General features: G+C 35.7%; 1 protein-coding gene across 2 annotated transcripts in view; it reads left to right on the forward strand.

Moving 5' to 3' along the window:
* The window catches only part of EPHA7 (EPH receptor A7), a 172,637-nt gene extending 155,966 nt beyond the window's left edge, over positions 1 to 16,671 (forward strand). For both annotated transcript variants that reach the window (XM_036317996.1, XM_036317997.1), the window contains exons 10-17: positions 57 to 182; positions 1,038 to 1,223; positions 1,800 to 1,861; positions 3,349 to 3,558; positions 4,288 to 4,437; positions 11,325 to 11,518; positions 12,756 to 12,911; positions 15,974 to 16,671. In XM_036317996.1, coding sequence (XP_036173889.1) covers positions 57 to 182; positions 1,038 to 1,223; positions 1,800 to 1,861; positions 3,349 to 3,558; positions 4,288 to 4,437; positions 11,325 to 11,518; positions 12,756 to 12,911; positions 15,974 to 16,088 — 1,199 coding nt within the window. In that variant the 3' untranslated portion in view covers positions 16,089 to 16,671. The remainder of the gene's footprint in view (positions 1 to 56; positions 183 to 1,037; positions 1,224 to 1,799; positions 1,862 to 3,348; positions 3,559 to 4,287; positions 4,438 to 11,324; positions 11,519 to 12,755; positions 12,912 to 15,973) is intronic.
* The last annotated feature ends 7,442 nt before the right edge of the window (positions 16,672 to 24,113 follow it).

A 24,113-nucleotide genomic window follows, 5' to 3' on the forward strand; every position in this document is an offset into this window, starting at 1 on the left:
GACTGCACAATAAGTGCTTTGCTTCATCACAGTCATGCTTTCTTACATCATTACAGTTAAATTTCCAGGCACCAAAACCTACATTGACCCTGAAACCTATGAGGACCCAAATAGAGCTGTCCATCAATTCGCCAAGGAGCTAGATGCCTCCTGTATTAAAATTGAGCGTGTGATTGGTGCAGGTAAGGCTGCTGGAGCTTCCTTATTCAGCTCTTCCATTTAGCCAAGATCGAAAGTCATACATCATAATGACAGGCAAATAATTAAGCCTCAAATATAGAACTTTTGCATTTACCTGAACTGTGGGAAGCAATGAGGCTGTGCTTGTTTATGAAATCTGAAGAGAGAAAAAAGTGAAAAAAAAGCATGTGACACAGAGAATCTGTGCATTTTTGTCTTCTGTGGGGTTTTTAAGATACTATTCTTTTGTAAACTATCTTTTAAAATTTGGCCTGTACTTTAAGAAATCACTTAGCATTATAAAAAATTAGAATGTTTCTGAATTTTGCTGGAATATATTTCCTCTTACTTGATTTACCATCTTCTTGCTAAGCTTTCATTTTTATTTATTTTTTCTTGTATTTGTAGGTATTCAGTAGCTCTTGTACTATTTAATTTCATGTAGAAAATTAATATGCATGACTTATTGAAAAGGAACATTAGTTTCTATGTGTTCAATGTATTTTAATAATAGTGTTACATTTTCAGTCCATGTAATCTAGCAGTCATGGGGCATACGAATTCAACACTCTTAAATCTTGAAGAACCATTTGCCCCTTAAACCATAAAAGAGGTAGGAGTGTTTAGGATTTGCTGATGTCCCCTCCCCTTTAGTAGGCAGTGTATGTTAGATAACAAATTTTAATTCTCAATTTTGTTTCTGAAAGAGTTTTTGTTAATTCAGTTTTAAAAAAAATAGTAGCTTGTGTAACAGATTTTAGAAAAGCTTAAAAGTACTTTTAAAGAATTATTTGCATTTACTTTGAGAGAGGAGATACTTCTGAAATTAAAACACATCTGCTGTTCTGTTGCTTCAGGAGAATTTGGAGAAGTGTGCAGTGGCCGTTTGAAACTTCCAGGGAAAAGAGATGTTGCCGTGGCCATCAAAACCCTGAAAGTCGGGTACACGGAAAAGCAAAGGAGAGACTTTCTATGCGAAGCAAGCATCATGGGGCAGTTTGACCACCCAAATGTAGTCCATTTGGAGGGGGTTGTCACAAGAGGTAGATATTGATGATACCTTTCATTTACCAAATGGACTGTCAGAAATCAGTGTCATTGCACACATAGTAAAAAATCCAATTATGAACATATTGCACATTCTAAATGAATATTTTTCTTGGTATGTATTGACTAAACAATTTTTCTTTTGTGTTAGCACCTCAGGAAAAAAAAATCAAATGAATGCAGGATTAGAATAAAAGAATATCTGATAGCTAAAGCAACTGAGATTTTCTTTTCCCCCTTAGCTCAAAAACCATAGAAGTGGTGCACTTTTAGTCTTCATACATTACATAAAGTGACATTTTCCCTGAGTTTTGTTCACAAAGCAGGAGTCAGAAGAGCACACTGATTTTTATTGTTTAATTTTTTTGAATTGTGACCATGTTCCAGACATTTCAGGACTTTTTGACCTTAGCAGCAGCACTGGAAGCTTTCGAAACTCTCATGCATTCCGTCTTTCAAAAGAGCACCATGTCTTTTATCTCGGATGAGAAGGAGAGTAACCTTGAAGTTGAGGTTGCATTTTTCTGAAGCAACACTTTTGTTTTCTTACGTATGTATGTTTTTAATTTTAGGGAAACCTGTCATGATCGTAATAGAATTCATGGAAAATGGATCTCTAGATGCATTTCTCAGGGTATGTAGCAAAATTATTCTCCCATTCTAAACATATTGCATATATGCTACAAAATAATCTCCTGAAGTTTGTGTGTGTGTGTGTGTGTGTGTGTGTGTGTGTGTTTTCAGTGTAAAATGTGAAAATTATAAACAAGTTAGAAAGTTGTCTTTGAAAAGCAGGTTAAAATTCAGTGTCTTAGACTGAATTGAACTAGAATCTTTTTGATCATTCAAGTGATACAATGTAGTGAAAAAAACTAGTTTCAATTAATATGGCTACCTCAAGTACAGAAGATACCTGAAGCCCTGTCATTTGAATACAGGTTGTAGAATAGCATTTTGCTTTCCTAGTACAGTTATGGATGAAATACAGTGGTAATACCGAGAAGACTAAAACGTGAAATAACCATATAATATTGGTACAATGATCCCAGTTCTGCTCTGTGGAGCCATTTCTATTATGCTGTTAGGTAAACACCAAGCATAAAATGTAGAATTATTAACATTTTTAAAATTAATAGCATGTGATTATTTTTATAAATGATAAATTCTAAATGTTTAAAATATGCATTTTTATTCCCAAAGACTTTTCACCCTAAGGATATGAACACATGTTAACATTTTTTTAAATGGCAAAGAGAAAATAATCTAAACAATAAGAGTTGTCATAGATGATCTAGAATTGTACGTTCTACCCAGACTTATAGGCATTCAGGAGATTTAGAGACATCTGTATTGCTGCTGTTGTTGCATCTGTGTGATATGCATGACTATAAGCTCTTGGGAGGAAAGCATCACCTAGCAAGTTAACTCAACACCAGTGTCCTCGTGCACCATATTTGTGATTCATTTGGAGAAGTCTGTGGGTTAAACATATATGATAGCCAGTTCAGGTGCACATATTGTTCAATCCCACTTGCTAGTATACCTATTTTAGAGATTTTTTTGTTGCAAATAATGTTCCTACTAATAGCAAAACCAGAAAAAGTATAAAAAGAAAACAGTCAGCCAATATTATCATTTACCACTTCTTAGTTTTTCTTTATTTTTAATCAAAAAATGTCCTCCCTTTTTTTTTACCATTTGGAGAAAATATCTTCATATATGTGCCTTTGTACCTTTATACATTTTTAGATTGTTTTTATAACTTTTTATCTAGTGAGGAAAACACTTAGCTGTCAGGGATATGTTTGGACATTCCATTCCCTAACTTTTACCTAAAAATTAACATATACTTTTGGATTGGTATAATATGAAGCTATTATTAATTAATATTAATGACATCAATATAACTGATTACCAAAACTCTGTTTTGTATTATTTGCCTATCAGTAAAATCAGTATTTATTTTGTTTTTTACAAATGTCCGTATTATATAAAAAAAGTCTGTATATATAAAAATGTCTGTATTATGTAAAAGTAAATGACTAGTGTGCAAACCTTTTCATGTGGATTTCTTTCCCTTCGAAGCACAGTTTACTGGACTTTATTTTTGTCTTCCTGTAGAAACACGACGGGCAATTTACAGTCATTCAGTTAGTGGGAATGCTGAGAGGAATTGCTGCTGGAATGAGATATTTGGCCGATATGGGATATGTTCACAGGGACCTTGCAGCTCGCAATATTCTTGTCAACAGCAATCTTGTTTGTAAAGTGTCAGATTTTGGCCTTTCCCGGGTTATAGAGGACGACCCAGAAGCTGTCTATACAACAACTGTAAGAAAAAGTCTATTACTGCATCTCTTCATATTCCTAAGATTTTCCTACCAAGAAAGCAAAGCTTAATAATAATTAACATGGGGGGAAAAAGGGCAAATTAACCTCAGGAGTTTTTTTGTTTGTTTGTTTTGTTACTGGTTTGTTTGTTTTTTTCCTTTTGGAAGAATCATTGTTGCTTTTATAATCTACATATAGGATAAGAGGAGAAATAATAAGAATGATAGCATGCTTATCGTATATTGGAATGTTCAGATAAATAATATACTGTAAAGTCATGTACAACATCTAGTTACAGTACTCATACTTGTAGCAAAAAGAAATGTAATTCTATTTTAAATAAAGATTTTAAAAGAAGATTAGCTATGCTAAGTCTTACAACTTTTGTGAGATTGTATAAAAGGGAAATATATGAGGGTTTACTTAAATACACTATATTTCATTCCATTTTAGTGGTTATTTTGCATAATTTGTCATTGTCGTTTGACTATACTCCTAAGAACACATAAGGCCCATTAACTGAGTTGCTATAAAAATGAAATATTGTAATGACTTTAAAAAACAGATTAGTAACTTTAAATACACTTAGAGAGATTCAAGATGGATAGGTGTGATACTGCTGAATTGCCAACCAAATATAAAGATGTTTAATGGTAGCTTAATGGTTCTGCTGTAAATGATTTATAAGTTGTTATACATATTTAAAATGTTGATTTCTTGTTATGACAGGGTGGGAAAATCCCAGTTAGGTGGACAGCACCTGAAGCCATCCAGTACCGGAAGTTCACATCAGCCAGCGATGTGTGGAGCTATGGGATAGTCATGTGGGAAGTTATGTCTTACGGAGAGAGACCTTACTGGGACATGTCAAATCAAGATGTAGGTGTAACACTATTTAAACAAAAACGATTTAATACATTGATATCCATTATTACTAGACTATGAAGGCAATGGCTTATAAGATGAAACTTCTATTGAATTATAAAAATATAATTGCTGAGTTTACACAATTATTACAACAAATTACTAAATAGTTACCATAAATTAGTGGTTCAATCAATTTTATGTTGATTTTCATTTTGAAGAATTGTGTTTTCCTTTAAATCTCTAGATATAATAGAAGCCTACACAGGATATTTCATCCTTATTAAAGATAATGATGCTTTGCTTGCCCAGCTACAATGGGAGAGTCACACGAATAAAAGCATCATTTGTGGAGAGGAGGGTAAAGAAGGTTGTGATTGTGGTTGTTTTTATCTTATTCTTTTTCTTTAATGTTCTGAGAAAACCTGTTTAAATCATTGTTGATTGGATTAACTAAATTTTAATTTCATGAGACAATCTAAATTTTATGATCAATATTGGTGTTTCATAGTGACATTTTATAATGTAATCACAATGGAAGTATTTTTGGAAATTCCTAAAGAAGATATAGTGCTCATTAATGTGTATCCTGTTACATACTAAGACATAAAATATGCTATTATTCTTTGATACAAGAAACTGGTAGCATATTGGGGGTTATACATCTCACACCAAGAGACCACTTATAAAACAATATAACTAAGTGTGAATTTTTGCTTCTATTAGGTTGAATTTTTTTGTAATTGACATTTTATAGGTCTAAAACTTTCAAATACTGGCAGATTTATGTAATACAACTTATTGACAATGTGAGTGAAATTTGGATAAAAGCAGAGAAAGTGTAAATCTAGGAAGTAGAAATCTGAAGATCTTGGTTTATAGCTGATGAGAAATTCTCCAAGGGAACACACTGGCACGTTCAGAAGCAAAAGTTTAGCAAGGTGTATGGAGACCAATTATCTTTGTTTTTTATTTAGAATTTTCCATATGAAATTTATATGGTTCTTAAAATTTATAGTTATTTTTAGACAACTGAAGTCAAATCAGACGATTGGTAAAGTTATTTTCAGTCTATTTCCCTACAAATTTCTGCATTACCTGCAGTTCACAGCCTGAAAAGGTGAAACTTTTAAGTCATTTAAATCTTTTGGTATTTTAAATTGAGAGATGACTTGAAACTTCTTAATTTTTATTTATTTATTTTGGTTTTGGTTTTGGTTTTTCAAAGATAAAAGCCTAAGTGATGAGTGCGTTTGGCAGAGGCAAAGTTGTTACTATTTGACAGGTGTCAGTGTCAAAGATTCCATGGGCTGTCAAAACGAGAGCAAACAAATCCTTGGGGCAGAGAAAGAGAAATATTGATATTCCCTAGACACTCAGGAGAGTTTCATTTCTTTTGACACCCTCCTTCTGTACTAGATACAAACATAAAGGGAATGACAGGAATATAAGATAACTTAAATTCAAAGTTTACCTAACTTCTAAAAACAAATAATAGAAATAGTTAAGAAAACAATAGATAGCTTCAGTTTTCATTTTTGGAATTCTCTAAGTTTTCTTGAAAATTAAATATCATGAAGATATAATAAGTGTATCATGAATAAATAAATATTATATAAATTAAATTAAATGATATCTAGAATAAAGCTTTGTTCTGATGTAGAACTTTTAGCGCCTCTTTTTTTAATTTTGAAAGTCTTAATTGTTAAATTCAGACACAAGTTTATGTAATAGTAAGAGCTTTCCTATGCCATTCAGTTTTGGTAATGAATTTGATGTTTATATTCCTCGTATAGGGTAATATTTATTATTTCATACGTTTATTGTTAAAGTGCTATTTGAGCAGTTATGAGGGTATCCCAAAAAATGTATACACACTTTAAATGATTATAAAATCAGTATTTATTAACATACGGTTCATTTTGACAATTTAAAAGAATCTACAGAAATGAATAATATTGTTTTACAATTCCTGTTTTCAAACTGATGACTGATCCACTGATAATGAAAAGCAATTGAATCACAAACATCAAGAATCATTTTGTTTAGTATTTGTAAACCCTCAATTCATCAACTGTTGCTGGTTTTGTACCGTAAACTTTATCTTTTATGTAGCCCCATAAAAAAGTCTAGTGGATAAATTTTCTTTATTCAAAGCTTAGTCTGGCTTCACCCATTATTTCAAATCAGTTAAACCTGGAAAGGAGTAAAAATTGAGTTATCAGCTGTTAAAGTGTGTATATCTTTTGGGGGGATTACCTACATGTATAATCTTCAATACAAAAATGGTGAAAAACCTGAATATTTTAAAATAATTCTATTCTGGTAAAAAAAAAAAAATCTCTAGCTAAAAGCTTTTTTTTAACTTGGAGTCTCTGCTAGGAATTCATGGAGAGGATTGAGATCTCTAAAACCCCTCATGCATATGGATATCCTGTGTATCAGAGAATATATTGTGTTTTTCTGGGAAGTTTGCTTTCACCAGGTCTTCAGATATATTACCTTTTTAATTAGCCTAAATTGATTTATTAAGTGAATCAACTCACTTTATAGTGTTTAAGTTTAGTTGCTAGGAATTTGTCAGGAATGCAGAAAGCCCCCAACTATCAAATGCTTTAGATTATGAAAGCCTTTAATAAGATGCCATGAAAATAAGCAGTAAATTGATGGTTATGTTTATAAGCAAGTTCACAAAATTCCAGGCTGAATGCTGAATCAAGAGAGGTTTCTGTGATCACGCTGCAGAAATAGGAAAGGGCTACTGTAGAAGTCAGTGAGGTAGAGAGTTCCTTGCCAGGGGGGTTTAATTACACTCTTGACATGTGTGTGATCAAGAAAAACTTGGGCCGAAACCGGTTTGGCTCAGTGGATAGAGCGTCGGCCTGCGGACTGAAAGGTCCCGGGTTCGATTCCGGTCAAGGGCATGTATCTGGGTTGCGGGCATATGCCCAGTAGGAGATGTGCAGGAGGCAGCTGATCGATGTTTCTCTCTCATCGATGTTTCTAACTCTCCATCTCTCTCCCTTCCTCTCTGTAAAAAATCAATAAAATATATTTAAAAAAAAAAAGAAAAAAGAAAAACTTGGGAAAAGATAACATGCATTGGTATAGTGACACCCACACCCAAATGCTTTATGACTCAATTAACACTTGCATGAATGCTCGTAGTATTTTTGTGTACTTATAACTTCCTTGAATTTTCACCAAATGGAAGCAGTTAGAATCTTGTTATTTGCCATTAAAATCAAAGCTGATCATTCTCAATAAGTTGCCATTTTCATTCTTTTTAAATAAAATCTGCAGATTTATAGCCCTTTCCATAATGGCCTTTCAGGGAAAAATCTTTATATATATAAAATGTAGTCAAAAGTAACAGATATTATAGAAATTGAAAATACTCATACTGGCCATTCACAGAAGCTAGCTTTTCATTGAATTTGTCTTAATTTGAATAAAAGTTTTACACTCATATTTTGAAGTTCTTCATTGTACAGATTCCATTGTTTTTCTGTGCATAGTAGTTAACAAAGTTATTTTTTCTCACTTTGAGTTAGGCCAATACATTTTTAATTTTACTAGCAAATGGTCATAAGGATAATGAAGAATAAGCTTCCATAAAGATATAGGACATAAAGGTAAATTCTTAAAGTGTTTCATTTTAGAACACTTAAAAGCTTTGAAAATATAATACACGGTAACTAAATTTATTTTCAACTAAATTGTGAGCCCTCAGTTTTTTCTTTTAAAAGCCACCACTAATTTATGTATCTGTGGGTTTTTTATATTAATATAGAAACAAAATTGTGATTTTTTAAAACTTTGCCATAATCCCTTAAGAGGTGTCCGAAGTACTTAATTTGTAAGATGTGGGTTATGTTATGTGAGGTTAATGATATGAAAATGGACATGAGCAGAGAACAGAAGCCAATCATGTTATATCCCATGTTGCGTGAATACAGGCCCATTATCCTGGGTGCTGCTTTTTCTCTTAATTACCATGGTCATACTACAATCATACTGAAACACTTCTCAATGAGCAACTTTTGTGCTTATTCCTAAGCATTTTTTTACAGTACATGCCGAAGTACTCCTGTTGTATCCCAGTGGATTTTTATAGATGGTATTTACCCTAGTCTCATTTCACAGGGAACTATGTATACTTAGAAATTGCTTATGAATTTTTTTCTTTGACTTTTTTTAAATACTAAGGCTAGATCTGGACAGGCAAAACCAAGTTATCTATGGCAAACTGTGCTGTGGCCAGGCCAAGGTTCCCAACAAGCATCTCTTGTGCTCCTATAGGTGAGGCATGATAGTTAATGGGGCCCTTAGTGCCCCAAATTGATTCCCAGTCCAGAGCATCTCTTATTTTAAATGTTATATGTTGCTGCTGCTCCTTTAAAAATGTGTAAACCACTGTGTCTCTGAGAGCTACACGTTTCATTTTGGATTATGATACATGTTATTTCTTTGCTTTAATGATAGGAATCGTTCCTATGATGCGATAAGACAACTACAGAGGTGTATTAACTATTTTATTCCTGTAAGAGTCTTTAAGGGCATTATACTGTGTTTATTGACACAAAGACTTAAGAATTTCTTGGGTTCAAAACTAAAGAGACCTCTGGGAGAGATGTTGAAGAGTATTGTGTCAGAAAGATCATGACAAGATTTATGTTTATCAATTTAAAATATTATTTAGAGGGAAAGAAATAAGGAAAGCTCCTTCCACCCACATTCTTTCTTGCTGGACATGGGAGGAAGACAAACTGCAAGCAGGGAGACAGGTCAGGATGGTGTAGGGACAGCACCAACGTTATGGACATGGGAGTGCAGTCCTGTCAAATCAGAAGGAAACTGTCCCAATTCCAGCAATCTCAAACACTCCTTCCCCACAAAGAAAATGCCCCCGATTGTTTATTCTTTGCTCATTTTGAATACATAAAGTGTTAGAAGTTTTTTTTACTTACTTATGCATAATTTATTTAAATAACACAGCTTTCCGAAGTACAGTCTTTTTACTTCTAAGTTGTTTAACGTAGAGCACTTTTGAGTCCAAGTATAGGCCTGTCACTGGACTGTACAAAGCCACATGAAGTTGTTTGCATTTGAAAGGGTTTTTTTATTAATTTCCCCTATAGCTATATACTTGTGATCTTTGCAGAGTTATCATTTGTGTGTGTGTGCTTGTGTGAGGTAGGAGGTGCCTGTGGAAAGTCCAGATGAAGATGTCTAGTAAACTGATCTATAAGACACAGTGATCAGGAAAGAATGTGGGCTGAGGATGGTATACTCACAATACTTCTCAAAAGTTACTGCAATTAAGTTAATCTATTTACCTTTTAAACTCCATCAATTTGCATATATGGATATTTCTTAAATTCAAGTGGATTCTTTGTTTCTTTTCCAAAGGATTGTCTCTAAAAACTGTTGATGCCAGCTACTTTATTAATGCCATCCTACAACCTTTTTACATTTGAATGTGCTATTCTTGAATGTCAACACGCATCTTAAGGATATGATTCCCTACAAATACTAACTTTATCAGCATTTCTTAAAGCCAGCTTTTGGGTTTATTTTCTTCAAAAACTCAAGGTCACCTCTTTTGTTTGTCAGTTTTTCTTATATTTCTACTGTTACCTTAGTATTAAAGGATTTGTTAACCCCCCTTGAATATTATAATGTTTTGCAAATTCTTATTTGTAGTCTTTGCCTTTCTATTATTTTTCTTGTGTTGCTCAGGTTTATAACAATTTCTGATTTTTAAGATCTATTTTTTCATTCCATATAAATAGATAAAAATAAGTCTGAATAAGTAACTTTTAGACTTTCTGATTGCCCCATACAAATGTTTACAGAAGCCTATTTTTTATTAACATTCAAAGCTTGATATACTCGTAAATGTCAGTTTAAGCTGTTATGTATAAACTAGAGGCCTGATGCACAAAATTCATTCAAGAATAGGCCTTTCTTCCCCTCGCTGCTGGCACCGGCTTCCCTCTAGCACCCGGGATCCAGGCTTTCCTCTGGACGCTGGCAGACACCTGGGACTTCAGCTTCCCTCTCAGCCCCAGCTTTGTCCAGAAGGTTGTCCGGAAGGACGTCTGGTCTAATTAGCATATTATGCTTTTCTTATGATAGATGGGTAGGGATATTCTGATAAAAGTATAACAACCAGGACTCTGGGTGGGAAAGCCCTGATTTGTAACCTTTTTCAATTTCCTAGTGTAACCCATTCTCCCACCCCACTGCCACCCGCTGCCCGCTTCCCCAAAGCCCATTTCAGCCTAGCACTGTGAGGTCACTAAACTTGGAGTTGCAAGGTGATTTAATCACCTTCTTGAACCAGTACAAATTGGCTTCAGCATATAACACTAGTATACTTTCTAAACATACAAGCTTTATATTATTTAAAATAATAATGTACTTGGTAATATTTACTGTCATAGTACCATTCACATATTTTGATATCTTGTTTAAAAATGCAAAAAGCGAAACTTTTAAGGATTCAATGTTGGGCAACACAGAACTTCCTCTTCCAACTTGAAAAATCTATAGGTAAATATGTACACGCACAGCCACATACGAGTAACGTCGTTCCATAACATGTTCCCTTTTGAAAACTTCTGGGATGACATTGAAAGGTTTTCCATCTCTTGTCACCTGCGTGAACTTAATCGCTGTTCCCCTTTGCTGAATTGACTAGAAAATGTCATCACATCCTGCTCATGCACCCCCCGTAATAGCAGGCTTACTATTTATGGATGTATGGGTGGGGGGAAGTCTTTTGCGAAGTGGTGCGCCTCACTTTTATGAGGATAAGTCACTTTGCCTACTGGGCAATTCATTTAATTACCAGTGAACCTCAGCCGGTAATGTGTTGAATGTCCTTTTGGCTGTAGGTTATAAAAGCGATAGAAGAGGGCTATCGCCTGCCGGCGCCCATGGACTGCCCCGCGGGCCTGCACCAGCTCATGCTGGACTGCTGGCAGAAGGAACGCTCCGAAAGGCCAAAGTTTGAGCAGATAGTTGGAATTCTGGACAAAATGATTCGAAACCCAAGTAGCCTGAAAACACCCTTGGGAACCTGCAGTAGGTAAGAAATACCTGAGGCGATGGAACCTGGGAGGAATTGATATGCTCACATGAACCGTTTACCTCCTCAGCCCCATCCCAATGGCCAATGGACATGTGTCTTACATTATAAGTCCATATTAAACATACTGTGTTTACCATTTGTATTTTTTATTTTCAGATAGCTTACCTCAATTGAATTAGTGTTTAAAGAGACCTACTAATTATAGTGTGTGTGTGTGTGTGTGTGTGTGTGTGTGTGTGTGTTTCCTTAAAAGTTATGATAGATATCAGTGGCTGCCATTTAGAAAAAAAATTAAATTGAAATTTTGTGATTGGGTGGCATTTCACATTTTCAAATCATTTTTATTTATATTATTATTATTATTATTATTATTATTAGGCTTTGTATTACTAGTACCTTAGTTTGTGACCTATTGTCTATTTTATTGTTTTGCTGTGAGTTATGTAAAAGGATTTTCTGAAATTAACATTTGTAAAAGTAATTCAATACATGATTAAAGAGGTATACCAGTTAAAAAGTATCTGATGGGGGGGAGGGGTCAAGCGGGGAAAAAGGAGGCATGTAAAACTTTACACAATAAATAATTTTTTTTAAAAAAAGTAAAATGTGTTACACACACACAACAAATAAAAATAAATAAAACAAAAAGTGTCTGAAACACGCCATTCTTTGAACTTGACTTCCTCCATTGTGATGCATACTAGTAGTTATTCAGCTTCAGCTTCCAGGTAGACCCAGTGCTCTGTTCTGCACTGGAGGCCTTGTGGAGGTGTGTGAACTCACACGGTCTCAGAAGGGTGCCCTCAGTACAGTGGTACATAATGTTCTTAATAGCACCCTCCTGGTCTAAACAAGTCAGTCCACAGCCAGACGTGTTTCCTTTACTCACACTTACTTTTAGAGAAGCAAATGAACAAATATTTACTGATCACAAATACTGCTGGCTGTACTTTTAAAAATGCATGGATGATGCAATCTGGTGGTCATGAAACACAAATAAAATATAAATTTTGGAGTCTTCAGTAATTGGGTAACCTTATGCATTATATTTTATTAGTATATCAATTTATTTTAATATTTACACATTTACATTTTACATTTATATTATTTTAATATCAATTAAAATGTGTACTTTGATTCTATATGTCCTTATTTTTGTATAGGACAAGACATTTTTTCCCTTAGTAGTTCATGGAAAGAAATGTATTTTTCTGTTGTTGTTTTTCTTATTTAGGCCAATAAGCCCTCTTCTGGATCAAAACACTCCTGACTTCACTACATTTTGCTCAGTTGGAGAATGGCTACAAGCTATTAAAATGGAAAGATATAAAGATAACTTCACAGCAGCTGGCTACAATTCTCTTGAATCAGTTGCCAGAATGACCATTGAGTAAGCTTAAGCTTGTTAAATTATATTTCGGAATGTGTTTACGGTACAATTCAAGCTGTAGACAGTAGAGGCATGTTAAAGAGGTCTGAACTATAAAACAAGGGAGAAAAGTATCTCTTTAGTAAGTACTTACTATGTGCTAGGCATTATCCTAAATAGGCCTTTTAACATAAACAGTATTTTTTTTTAACCCCCAAAGCAACAGTTTTATTATGTCAATAGTTTCTCATACAACCAGGCTAAAGCTCAGTGAACTGAAATATTTTCCCCAAACTAGCTCAGCTAGTTAAGTGGTAGGTAATTTGTCTCCATAGCCAGTGTTCTAAACATCATTCAGTGAGACTTCCTTTTTCAATAACCACTGTATCGTTTAAGTTCCTAACCTTTCCTCATTGCAACTAAGGATTTCTTTCACCACATTTGTATCTGACACAATCTCAAAGTTTCAAACCCAATGCCAAAGTGCATTAGGACATACAATAAGAGGCCAAAAGAAGTCAAAGAAGTCAAAAGAGGTCAAAAGAAGCTTAATTTAATTTACTGTAACTAAGAGCTTAGTTTAACTTACTTTTTGGAAAGTGTGTGAATAATCACATCAATTTTTTTTTAACCATAAGAATCACCTGATAAAACAACTTTGAAATTGCTATGATGCTGGGGTCCAACCCCAGCAGGTCCAGGGGTCCCCAAAGGTGTGGACGGAGTCGGCGAAGAAGGAACGACACAGAGGCAGCGTTCAGTTGATCAGCAGCTTAGCCAGGATCTCTAGCCAAGTTCTGGTCAGGATTTCCAGCGAAGTTCTGGTCCGGTTCTTTCACTAGGTTCTCCAGCCAGGTTCTCCAGGTTCTCTAGCCAGGTTCTGTGTCCAGGTTCTAGTCAGGTTCTCTTGCCATGTTCTATCCAGGTTCTGTAGCCAGGTTCTGTCTCTAGGATCTTCAGCCAGGTTCTCTCGCCAGATTCTGTCTCTAGGTTCTGTTGCCAGTTTCTGTCCAGGATCTTTTGCCATGTTCTGTCTCTAGGTTCTGTGTCCTGTTGTCTTGTTACATCTGTATTTATACCAGTTGATTCCAATCCTATCAATCTCTATTCCAAAGGTTAGAGCGTTTCTTATCTCCATTCCAGGGAGTAAAGATTATGTAGCTTAAGCATGATTGTTCGTAGTTAAAGTGATTAATTACCCGCCTGGCACTTAGTTAAGGGGTTTTATTCCCTCCCTAACTTCAGGGGAAAATCCCTACCTGGGGAAACAACCTTTCTCAGAGAGGTGACCTTGGTTAAAACACATAGTGCCAAGAAGGTGAGCAAACATATTAAGAACAGTATGCCATATATGCCAGGTCCCTTGAAACAGCAAGGATGGACCAGCTCCCGGCACTATGACCTTGGAAGTAAAAGTGAAATTTCTGTTTTGGCTCCATCACTGATTATGTGGCCTTATGAAATCTATTTAATGTATCCCAAACTTAGCTTCCTTGGCTGCTGCATAATGCTTACTGGTGATGCAATTCCTGTCAGTCAGTGAGTTTGAAAATGGGTAATAGGGTAGTGAAGACCTGGTTGGCGGGGGGGTAGGGGGGGGCGGTTTAGGAGCTGGGAGAAGAAGGGTAAAGGGGGAAAATGGGAGACATCTGTAATACTGTCAAATATATATATTTTATTATATATATATATATATATATATATATATATATAATAAAAATTCTGATATAAGAAATTTTTTAAAAAATGGGAAACAATCTTCAAGGTTTTATTAGAGGGCTCCATTTTACATGCTGTTGTGTGAAGGGTTTCACATTTTTAAGATGAGATGAAGGCCAGCAATCAGATACAGCTTTCTGACATGTCAGGAACTGGAGTGTGCATGAATTTAAGAATGTACATGCTATCTGGCCAAGTTTTCTGCTAGTCACCTCGTGGGTAGAGCTGGAATAATTAAGCACGTCTCCCCAAAGTCACCTACTCCCCTGAAAGACTGTGTCTCAGTCTTATTAAATCACTGCTATGAAATAATGCAGGGCTGTCCTGTTGCTATATTTTAGGTGCTTGAATACCTAAGCTCAATCCTCATGGCTATTTGCAAAGGTAAAAGTACATGCACAGATCCAGTTAGCTTATGTCAGATTTAAGCTATTAAACATGGGTAATGGGTATTGTACTCTTTAAATAATATTTATTTCTGAAATGTAGTCAAATGGTTGAACTGAACTGAAAGTAAGTATACAATCAATAATATATTCAGCATTACTATATACTTAAACAGTATAAACTTTTTTATGATCACTGATGAATCTTGATCATCCTCCTCCTCCTCCTCTTCCTCCTCTTCCTCTAGTCTACTGTTGAATCCCTATATATTATTCTTTATTTCAGTCAGTGTATGCTTAATTTCCTCCTCCTCCTCCTCCTCCTCCTCCTCCTCCTCCTCCTCCTCCTCCTCCTCCTCCTCTTCCTCCTCTTCCTCTAGTCTACTGTTGAATCCCTATATATTATTCTTTATTTCAGTCAGTGTATGCTTAATTTCCTCCTCCTCCTCCTCCTCCTCCTCCTCCTCCTCCTCCTCCTCCTCCTCCTCCTCCTCTTCCTCCTCTTCCTCTAGTCTACTGTTGAATCCCTATATATTATTCTTTATTTCAGTCAGTGTATGCTTAATTTCCTCCTCCTCCTCCTCCTCCTCTTCCTCCTCCTAGAGTCCAGAAGTATTTCTATTCATACTACATTTTGTTTCAATAATTAATATTTTAAACTTCACTTAGGTTCAAGAATACAACGTTTCAAATAACATTTCTTAATCTTACCTTAAATTAATAATAATTTTAAGACATAATTTCTTATATAAAATTTCAAATCACTTTGAAAGTAATTTATGAGAGCTGAGCGGTTAGGTTTTCACAAGGAGAATGCTGATGCCATGGCTAATCCGACCCACTACAGGAACAGGATCATAATACCCAAGGGCTCTGCGATTAGATACACAGATTATTTAATTAAAGAGCTGATGACAGTTTAGCACCAAATACATTCTTGGTAAGGCAACTAATAAAAAATGCATTTGTCTTTTGCAGGGACGTGATGAGTTTAGGGATCACACTGGTTGGCCATCAAAAGAAAATCATGAGCAGCATTCAGACTATGAGAGCACAAATGCTACACTTACATGGAACTGGAATCCAAGTGTGATAAGCGTTTCTCCCTTCTGAGGGAGATTGTAGACTGTGAGAGAACAGTGCTGGCCTTCAGTATGTGCGTAGAATGCTGCTAGAAGACAGTTGATGTCCTGGGTCCTTCCTACAGTGAAGAGAAGATTTAAGAAGCACCTATAGACTTGAACTCCTAAGTGCCACCAGAATATATAAAAAGGGAATTTAGGATCCACCACTGGTGGCCAGGAAAACAGCAGTGACAATAAACAAAGTACTACCTGAAAAACATCCAAACACCTTGAGCTCTCTAACCTCCTTTTTATCTTATAGACTTTTTAAAATGTACATAAAGAATTTAAGAAAGAATATATTTGTCAAATAAAATCATGATCTTATTGTTAAAATCAATGAAATATTTTCCTTAAATATGTGATTTCAGACTATTCCTTTTTAAAATCATCTGTTTATTCTTCATAAGGACTTTGTTTTAGAAAGTTGTTTATAGCTTTGGACCTTTTTAGTGTTACCTATGACACATTACTACTACACTGGGTACTTTTGAAAGAATCTCAAATTAAAAAAAAAAAAAACACATAGCATGATGGTAGATATCTCTATCAGAACATTGGTGTCCTTTTCTGTGCCGTTTTATTTGCTTATCAGTGCTGCTTGGATATGGTTTGCTAATTGGCAGGTAGTCAAGAAAATTCAAGTTGCCAAGAGCGCTGATATTTTTTAAAAAGAATTTTTTTTGTAAAGAGCAGTCAACACTATCTTTTCAATGAAAAAAGCAATAATGATCCATAAATACTATAAGGCACTTTTAACTGATTGTTTATGGAGGGATTTTACGAGACAGAATTTACTAAAAAAAAAAACAAAACACCCACAAAACTCAAATTGTAGGATTTTGACCATAAAGAAGGTATGAGACACTTCACCTAAAGAATCTCGGTGAAGGCAAGTCTCTGAGAGCAAGAACTATCCAGTGTTATCTAAATAGTGTGAGCACATGAAGATTTTTCTCAATACCATGCCATTAGGGAATTTAGGAGAAATAGTTGGCCTATATTTTATAGCCTGTCCTGTTTTAATGCAGTCCAAACACACGAGGAAAGAATGGCGTTTTATATTAGAACTCTGAAGCATGACATGGGGGGCAGTTCACAATTTTCACCTTGCAACACCACGTTGCTGCACAGGATTTCACCAATGCAGTTAAAGAAAAGAAAAAATTCTTTTATTTGTGAACATTGATGTGAGGAACTTAGGTGAAAGAACACCTTTGACCATGGAAGGAAGAGGTGAAGGATCTGACTTTTTTTAAAGCTTTATTTATTATTCCATATAATTTGATTACGTGTTAGAATTTCACAAGCAATAATTAAATGTGTCTTTATAGCTATTTCAGGAATGTATACATATTGTGAGTACTGCTTTCAAAAGTTATGAAAATCATGAACTACCCCAGAATTGAACTGTTGTACTTCCAAAGAGAATTGGGCTGTTTATAATGATTTTACTAGAGAAAGATCCCAGGGATCGGTCATAATTGGTCTTGTTTGATAATGTGGGCATCCACAAGCAAACAAACACAAGAAACAAAATCTGTAAATGTTCCTTTGTAAAACTTGTAAATTTTATTTATACCGTCTTGTTTTGTACACACATTTCTCTGTAGTGGGCTCTGAATACATTGAAAATGCACTATATTTTTCTATTTTACTTGCAGAGCATCACAAAAGAACAGGTATTTTCAGTGCTACATAATGTGTTTTCCCACATTTAGGACCAAAGATGGCTATAGAAACATTCAAATGGATTGCTTCCCAAACCCTTCCCCACTTTTTTCCCCCCCTCTTTTAAGTCACTGTACAGTGTTATTTGATATTTTAATTTATTTTTTGATTGACTAGAAAAATCATTTTAATTTCACTAAAATGTTTTTTGTCCCTAAGGAAAAATAATCTGTAAAGTAATTTTAATTAGCATAATATAGTCACCTAGACACTTCCATTTGTAATCTTTGTAATAGACTGTAAATATATTTTTGGAACTATGACACAATGTGCTTGAGGGTTATTTTTCAGTGTCGGCAGTGTATACAAGTGTTTATACTCAGTACAGCACTTTACAACTCTAATCAGTAGCATTGGCCTTTGTGAGAATGAATGAAAGAGTTGGAGTGAGTGTTCTTAATTCCGTTTGGATTCTAGACTCACTGATAATGAAGTTCTTTTCTTGTTCATAGCTTAAGGTGCTTATTTTTTCTATTAAAATTAAATTAACAAAAAGCCATTCTAGAAATAGAAGACATAGTATGGTACATGCAAACGGTGTCTTTCCTGCTTTTTCTAGCACTAGATTTATAGTTGAGTAGTCTTTCTTGAGTAGAAGGGCAGAAGAAAAGTTTTTTTTGAGGTTTTTTTTCAAAAATAACTTTTTCCTTCAGCAATATACCTCATCTGCCTTAAATTTTTTACAGCTCTTTACAGGGAAAGGGGAGAAGGGATGGGAAAGACACACAGCACAACAGGAAGGGTAGGATGACATCGCTCTCGATTGTAGGTTTCTTTTCCCAACCAACCTTATGATTTTGAAATACATGTATGTGAAAACGATATTCAGAGAAAAGGACGTAACATTGCAATGCTGATTGTAATACTCTTTTCCAGAAAGAGAGGAAAAGGTATAACAGTAAGAATGTACAACTTGCACCTTGAAATCTTTTTTTTTTTTTTTTTTTTTTTTTTTATAAATTAGTGCTCAGGGGAGGAAAAGTAGAGAGAGAGTATATGTCAAAAATAGAGTTCAAAAACTATAAAAATGCAAAAGGAAATGGCCTCCTTGCTTTGATAGAGCCGCCTTTTTTAGAACGCTGTCTCCACACTTGACGCGTGTTTTGCGTTCAGTACTGAAATAAAAGTAACGTTTGTTACATCCAAATCTAACATTTTCTCAGCAATTGGTCTGGGCCTTGTTTACTAGAACTGGTGGTTTATTGATTGTCAGAGCACTATTAGTTAAATCATATTGTATACTTGTGTAATCTACATTAGCTAGTACTATTTAGGACTATATTTTAATTGCTCCTCTTATCCGTGTTTTTAAGACAATTAAAATGGTGTAATTCACCTCTCTTTTTTAATTTAGGTAATGCTGATATTCTCCCTTTTGTTTCCTGAGTAGCCTAGAACTGTGCTACTCACAGATGTGCATGTTCAAATAAATTACTGATGTGTATTTTTTTGCTATATGTGGAGAAATCATGGGGAACTTGGGGCGAGATGTGCTTTTCGTTGGTTGAATTTGTCCCTCCTTGCCTAAGAATTACTACAGGGGTCATCCTTTTATAAGGACAAACTGCTTTTGAACAGTGTCTTCAATGTATCAAGCACAAATAACTCTTTCTTCAACACGAATCATAAGTCTCTTTTTACCAGCTTAAAATAATAAACGAGTCTATTAGACAATGTAAAGACGATCCTGTCTCCAATCATTGGCGGATTCCTTGATGTCCCTTGCTCATTCTTTATTTCCTTACACAGTATCATGAAGGGAGATGTTCAGAGTAAAGGTTTTATTGAAATATTTCAGGAGACCCATCAGAATACAAAGAGAATTAATATCCTTTATTTCCCCTCATCTTTTCGCACACTGACTTAATTCCACTCTAACTATTACAGAATAACAAAAAATGTCTTCAAAGACTGACACACTATCCAATATTTTAGTTAAAATGCTTTTTTGTTCATTTTTGAAACTACAACTACATGGAACTAACAAGAATATTTGCATGGGGAAGATAATATTTCATCATTGGACGCTGATATAAGACAGCAACTTGGAGCATGTTTACACTTAAGATTCTGCAGGATACAAGCATAGGGTCCAGAGCAGGTGGGGACAGTGCGCTATCTGATGGTGTTTCACTGACACCGATACAGTGATCATTTCAACGTGCGCCTGAATTGAAGAAAACTAAACACTCTCTTTATACAGCATCATCATCTTAAGCTCTGCAAGCTCTTGATTATCCAAACATGTTTCAAAAAATGAGATCAGGCAAATGCCAGGTGAGGTGCTGTCACTGGTTGTCACACCTGTGATGCTAAGGCTCAGGCTAGGCTGAACTGAAAAGCTAACATTGAAGCCTCGGCTATCCCAGATGATTCAACAAGCAATTCCCTTGTTAAGTTCACACAGTGCAGCCTGAAACAAGGAAGGGCTCACAAATGAGCTCCTAAGTACTGGACTTAAAAGTGGCACAGAAATACACTATCCTACCCGCACTCTTTTTCTTCCAAAATTATGAAGCCATTACTAAGTTCTATCACTAAGTAAAAGTGGGATTTCCTACATATGCTGCTCATGGGTAACCACTTTTTGTTGTTCTATATTGTTAACTGCAATGAATGTTCAATGTCAGTTTTGAGGAAAGCTGCTGAAAGCAAGACGCATACAACAAAGAGGTGATCTGATTTCTAAATGTAAAAGATCATAACTACTGATATTAACAAATGATAACAGACAGTGCATGGTGACTGGCAAGCTTTTGTGATGCTCAGAAGGGAACAGTTTTCTCTTGGCTTTAAGTCAGTCCCCTTAGCAGCCCCTACCTGGCTGCTATGCATCTCCATGTAGCTTGAAGAATATGGATAGGAGAATAACATATTTCAATGGGAATGCTTCTGTGAGCCTCATTAGATGTACATGCTGTAAAGGAGGTTTATTTTTTTCAAGTTCAGTCATTGAATATAATTAAATGTATAGTTAAACAAAGAAAGACCTCTTCTGATTGACCTTGAGGTTAAAATAAATGCAATTAATTGATCGTATTAGGCCTATTGCACAAACTTTGGCACATAGCAATAAGTAGCTCTAGTCTAGTGTTCCGTAGGTATGTAACAGCACTTTAAGTAGGTGGCAGTAGAAGGGATTCCTAAATTGCCAGCATTTGATGATTTAGGGACAGTAACAAGTGAGGTGTTGCCTATTCTAAACCTCCATGAATAGCAAATAAAGCTCAATCAGATATAACTTGCAACATGAATGTCATTATTTTAAATATCGCAGGTTTCTACTGCTGAGGATTAGTTTTGTTTCCCTTCTGAAATTCATGGCCTATATTAGTAAATTTTAAATCGATAGTGTATTTTAACTATAAGAATGCACAATATAGTTTTAAATGTGTTGTTAATCATAGATCTTAAAGCCACATAGGAGAAGCAAGCACATTTGTTTTAAGTAATGTTGGTTTTAGCATGGTAAAGGACAAACATATACTGTTCAGATCTCATCATTTCACTGTGTAACCAACACTAAATAAAGTAAACGACTGGAAAGCAAACTCTAGAAAAACAAATAGAAGAAAATGAAACTGCATTTGCAGAACTAGTGTTCATATCAATGGCGTGTTTTTAAAAATATTTCCCAATTCATAGAAATGAGGCAAACAATTCAAGAATGCTTTTTTATTACATTGTTGTGTAGACTGTACCACAATTTATAAGAGAATGCTCTAAATTTAATCTAATATCTCTCTGTCAATTTGAGACATGCACTGTTAACATTGAAAACTGTACAAAATATGAGGCTAAAATATGCTCTCTCCAGCCCTAGCTGGTTTGGCTCAGTGGATAGAGTGCCAGCCTGTGGACTGAAGGGTCCCAGGTTTGATTCCAGTCAAGGGCACATGCTGGGGTTGTGGGCTTAATCCCCAGTAGGGGGCATTCAGGAGGCAGCCTATCCATGATTCTCCCTCATCATGGATGTTTCACTCTCTCCCTCTCCCTTCCTCTCTGAAAACAATAAAAATATATTAAAAATAAATAAAATATGTTCTCTCCAGAGGAAAGAGAGCCACACCTTTCTTTGGCTCAGACATCAGCACACGTGTTTGGGGGACCTACTGGGCAGGAGATCTATTGGCCAGTGTTGTTATTGTTATGTTGCTATTCCATGTTTTCACGAGATCTTTCCCGGTGGCACCTAAGCTCCAAATGTATTCACCAGAACCCAGCTTCACACAAACAGGAACCTGATGCTACAGACAGACCTGCTTAGCTCTACCAAGAAATAGGCAGGGAAATGCATGGGCTACTGCTGCTATTTCAATGGTTCCACTCCTTGCAAAGGACTACCTGTTAGGTTAGGTGTGGTGTGGGACCAGCAGAACAAGAGCAATTAAAGCTCTTCTGATCTACTTACAAAACAAAGCCAGCAAACACAGAATATTATTATCCTTTAGATTTTGAAAAGGAACAAATAATATTGTATATAACAGTGTACATAAAAGGCATTAATAGCCCTGGTCAGGTGGTTTAATTGCTTGGAGCATCATCCCATACACCAAGCAGATTCAATCCCTGGTTGTAGGCACGTTCGGGAGGCAACCCATCAATGTTGTTGTTGTTGTTGTTGTTGTTGTTGTTGTTGTTGTTCTTCTTCTTCTTCTTCTTCTTCTTCTTCTTCTTCTTCTTCTTCTTCTTCTCTCTCTCTCTCTCTCTTTCTCTCTCTCTCTCTCTGTCTCTCTCTCTCTGTCTCTCTCTCTCTGTCTCTCTCTCTCTGTCGCTCTCTCTGAAAGCATTTTTTAAAGACATGGATGAATTACAGGAAATCTGTAGAGTCAGACAAGAGAAACTGAGTTTAAATGGAGAGTCAATGAAGAGCTATTAGCAATTGTAACCAGCAAAGGGATGTGGGGGAAATAAAGTTTAAAGAACCAAAGCCTGGCAGTGGTGCCTGAAATATGAATTGACCTCTCTTTATTTCTGGATCAGGACATAGAATATACCCTTCCATGCTTTCACACCTCTGCTCTCCATTCTCACATTCCCTCTCACTTTTCTAAATGGGGGAATTCCTCTCCTCAAGACACAACTGAAAAGTTATTTCCTCCAAATCTTCACTGACACCTGAGAGGCAGCATTTTCGCTCCTATGCTTTCTGCTGCTGGTGCTGTGGTTGTACCGCTGTGCTGTGTCGGGTCATTGGCATGTGCGTCTCTCTTCCACTGGATCAAGTGCTCTTGGAGGGCAGAAAGCCAAGTGGAAAGCTTTGCATTATGTCCTTTGGGACTTAACAGTTCCTGGCACTCAGTAGACACTCTGTAAATATTTTAGAATGCTTGAAGTGCAAATTAATTCAAATTGTTTTTTGTCTTAAAAGGCAGCGAAGATCAGGTGCTCTGAAGGAGGCATGGGGTGCAGTGAAGGTAGCCGGAAGATGGGTGTTGAGGGAGAAAAGTAATTTCAGAGCACGGATGAATGCTTCTGTGATAGGCTGAGCAGCAGGGTGCCCCCAGGGACTGAGCTGAGGCACTCAGAGAGGCGGACCTGTGTGAGAGAGGGAGGTGGGAGGAGCTGATTAGTAAACAAGACCACGACACATCAAATAGCAGTATCTCCCAGATGTTAAGCAGAAGAGGTATCACTGGTTATAAATAACAGAGCAAGATTAAAGAATAATTTGAAATCAAGTAGAAGGAACTGGACTTGATGAAACAATGAAGAACTATTTACCAATATCTTGTTTGATGAAGCAAAGGCATGATGAAAATGTTTTTTTAAGGAACAGTAATCTGCAGAAATATGTGAGATGCTCCTGTGACTATTTTTTAAATTAGGCCTAGACAAGGGAACATAATGTTTTTTGCTGTAATGAAAACTTCCCTCATTCCAGCTCTCAACCTCAAGGTAGTATCCATGACTCTATGGTTAAGTAAAAATATAAAGCCAACTTTTGTGGTCTGGCCTGTAAATCTGCTATCTACATAGCAAAGAGGCAGCACCACATCATGGGTGATTTCAGAGTCTGAAGCCAGACGTGTGACAGATTCCTATCACTACATGTGTAACACAAGAAAAATGATTTTACTAGTATTTCTCTATCTTCCCTCTTATCTTACCTATAAGATAGGCATAAGTAGTGCCCACTTCAAGAGTTGTTAAATTTGTCCATTGATACTTGGAAAGTACTTCTAACAATCTAAAATGCTCCATATACGTTAGCTCTTACAATGATTTTGGGAATTTTTTTTCTCTGAATTTTGTTCTATTTA

Source organism: Myotis myotis, unplaced genomic scaffold (assembly GCF_014108235.1).
Source record: "Myotis myotis isolate mMyoMyo1 unplaced genomic scaffold, mMyoMyo1.p scaffold_m19_p_7, whole genome shotgun sequence".
Classification (NCBI taxonomy): Eukaryota; Metazoa; Chordata; class Mammalia; order Chiroptera; family Vespertilionidae; genus Myotis; species Myotis myotis.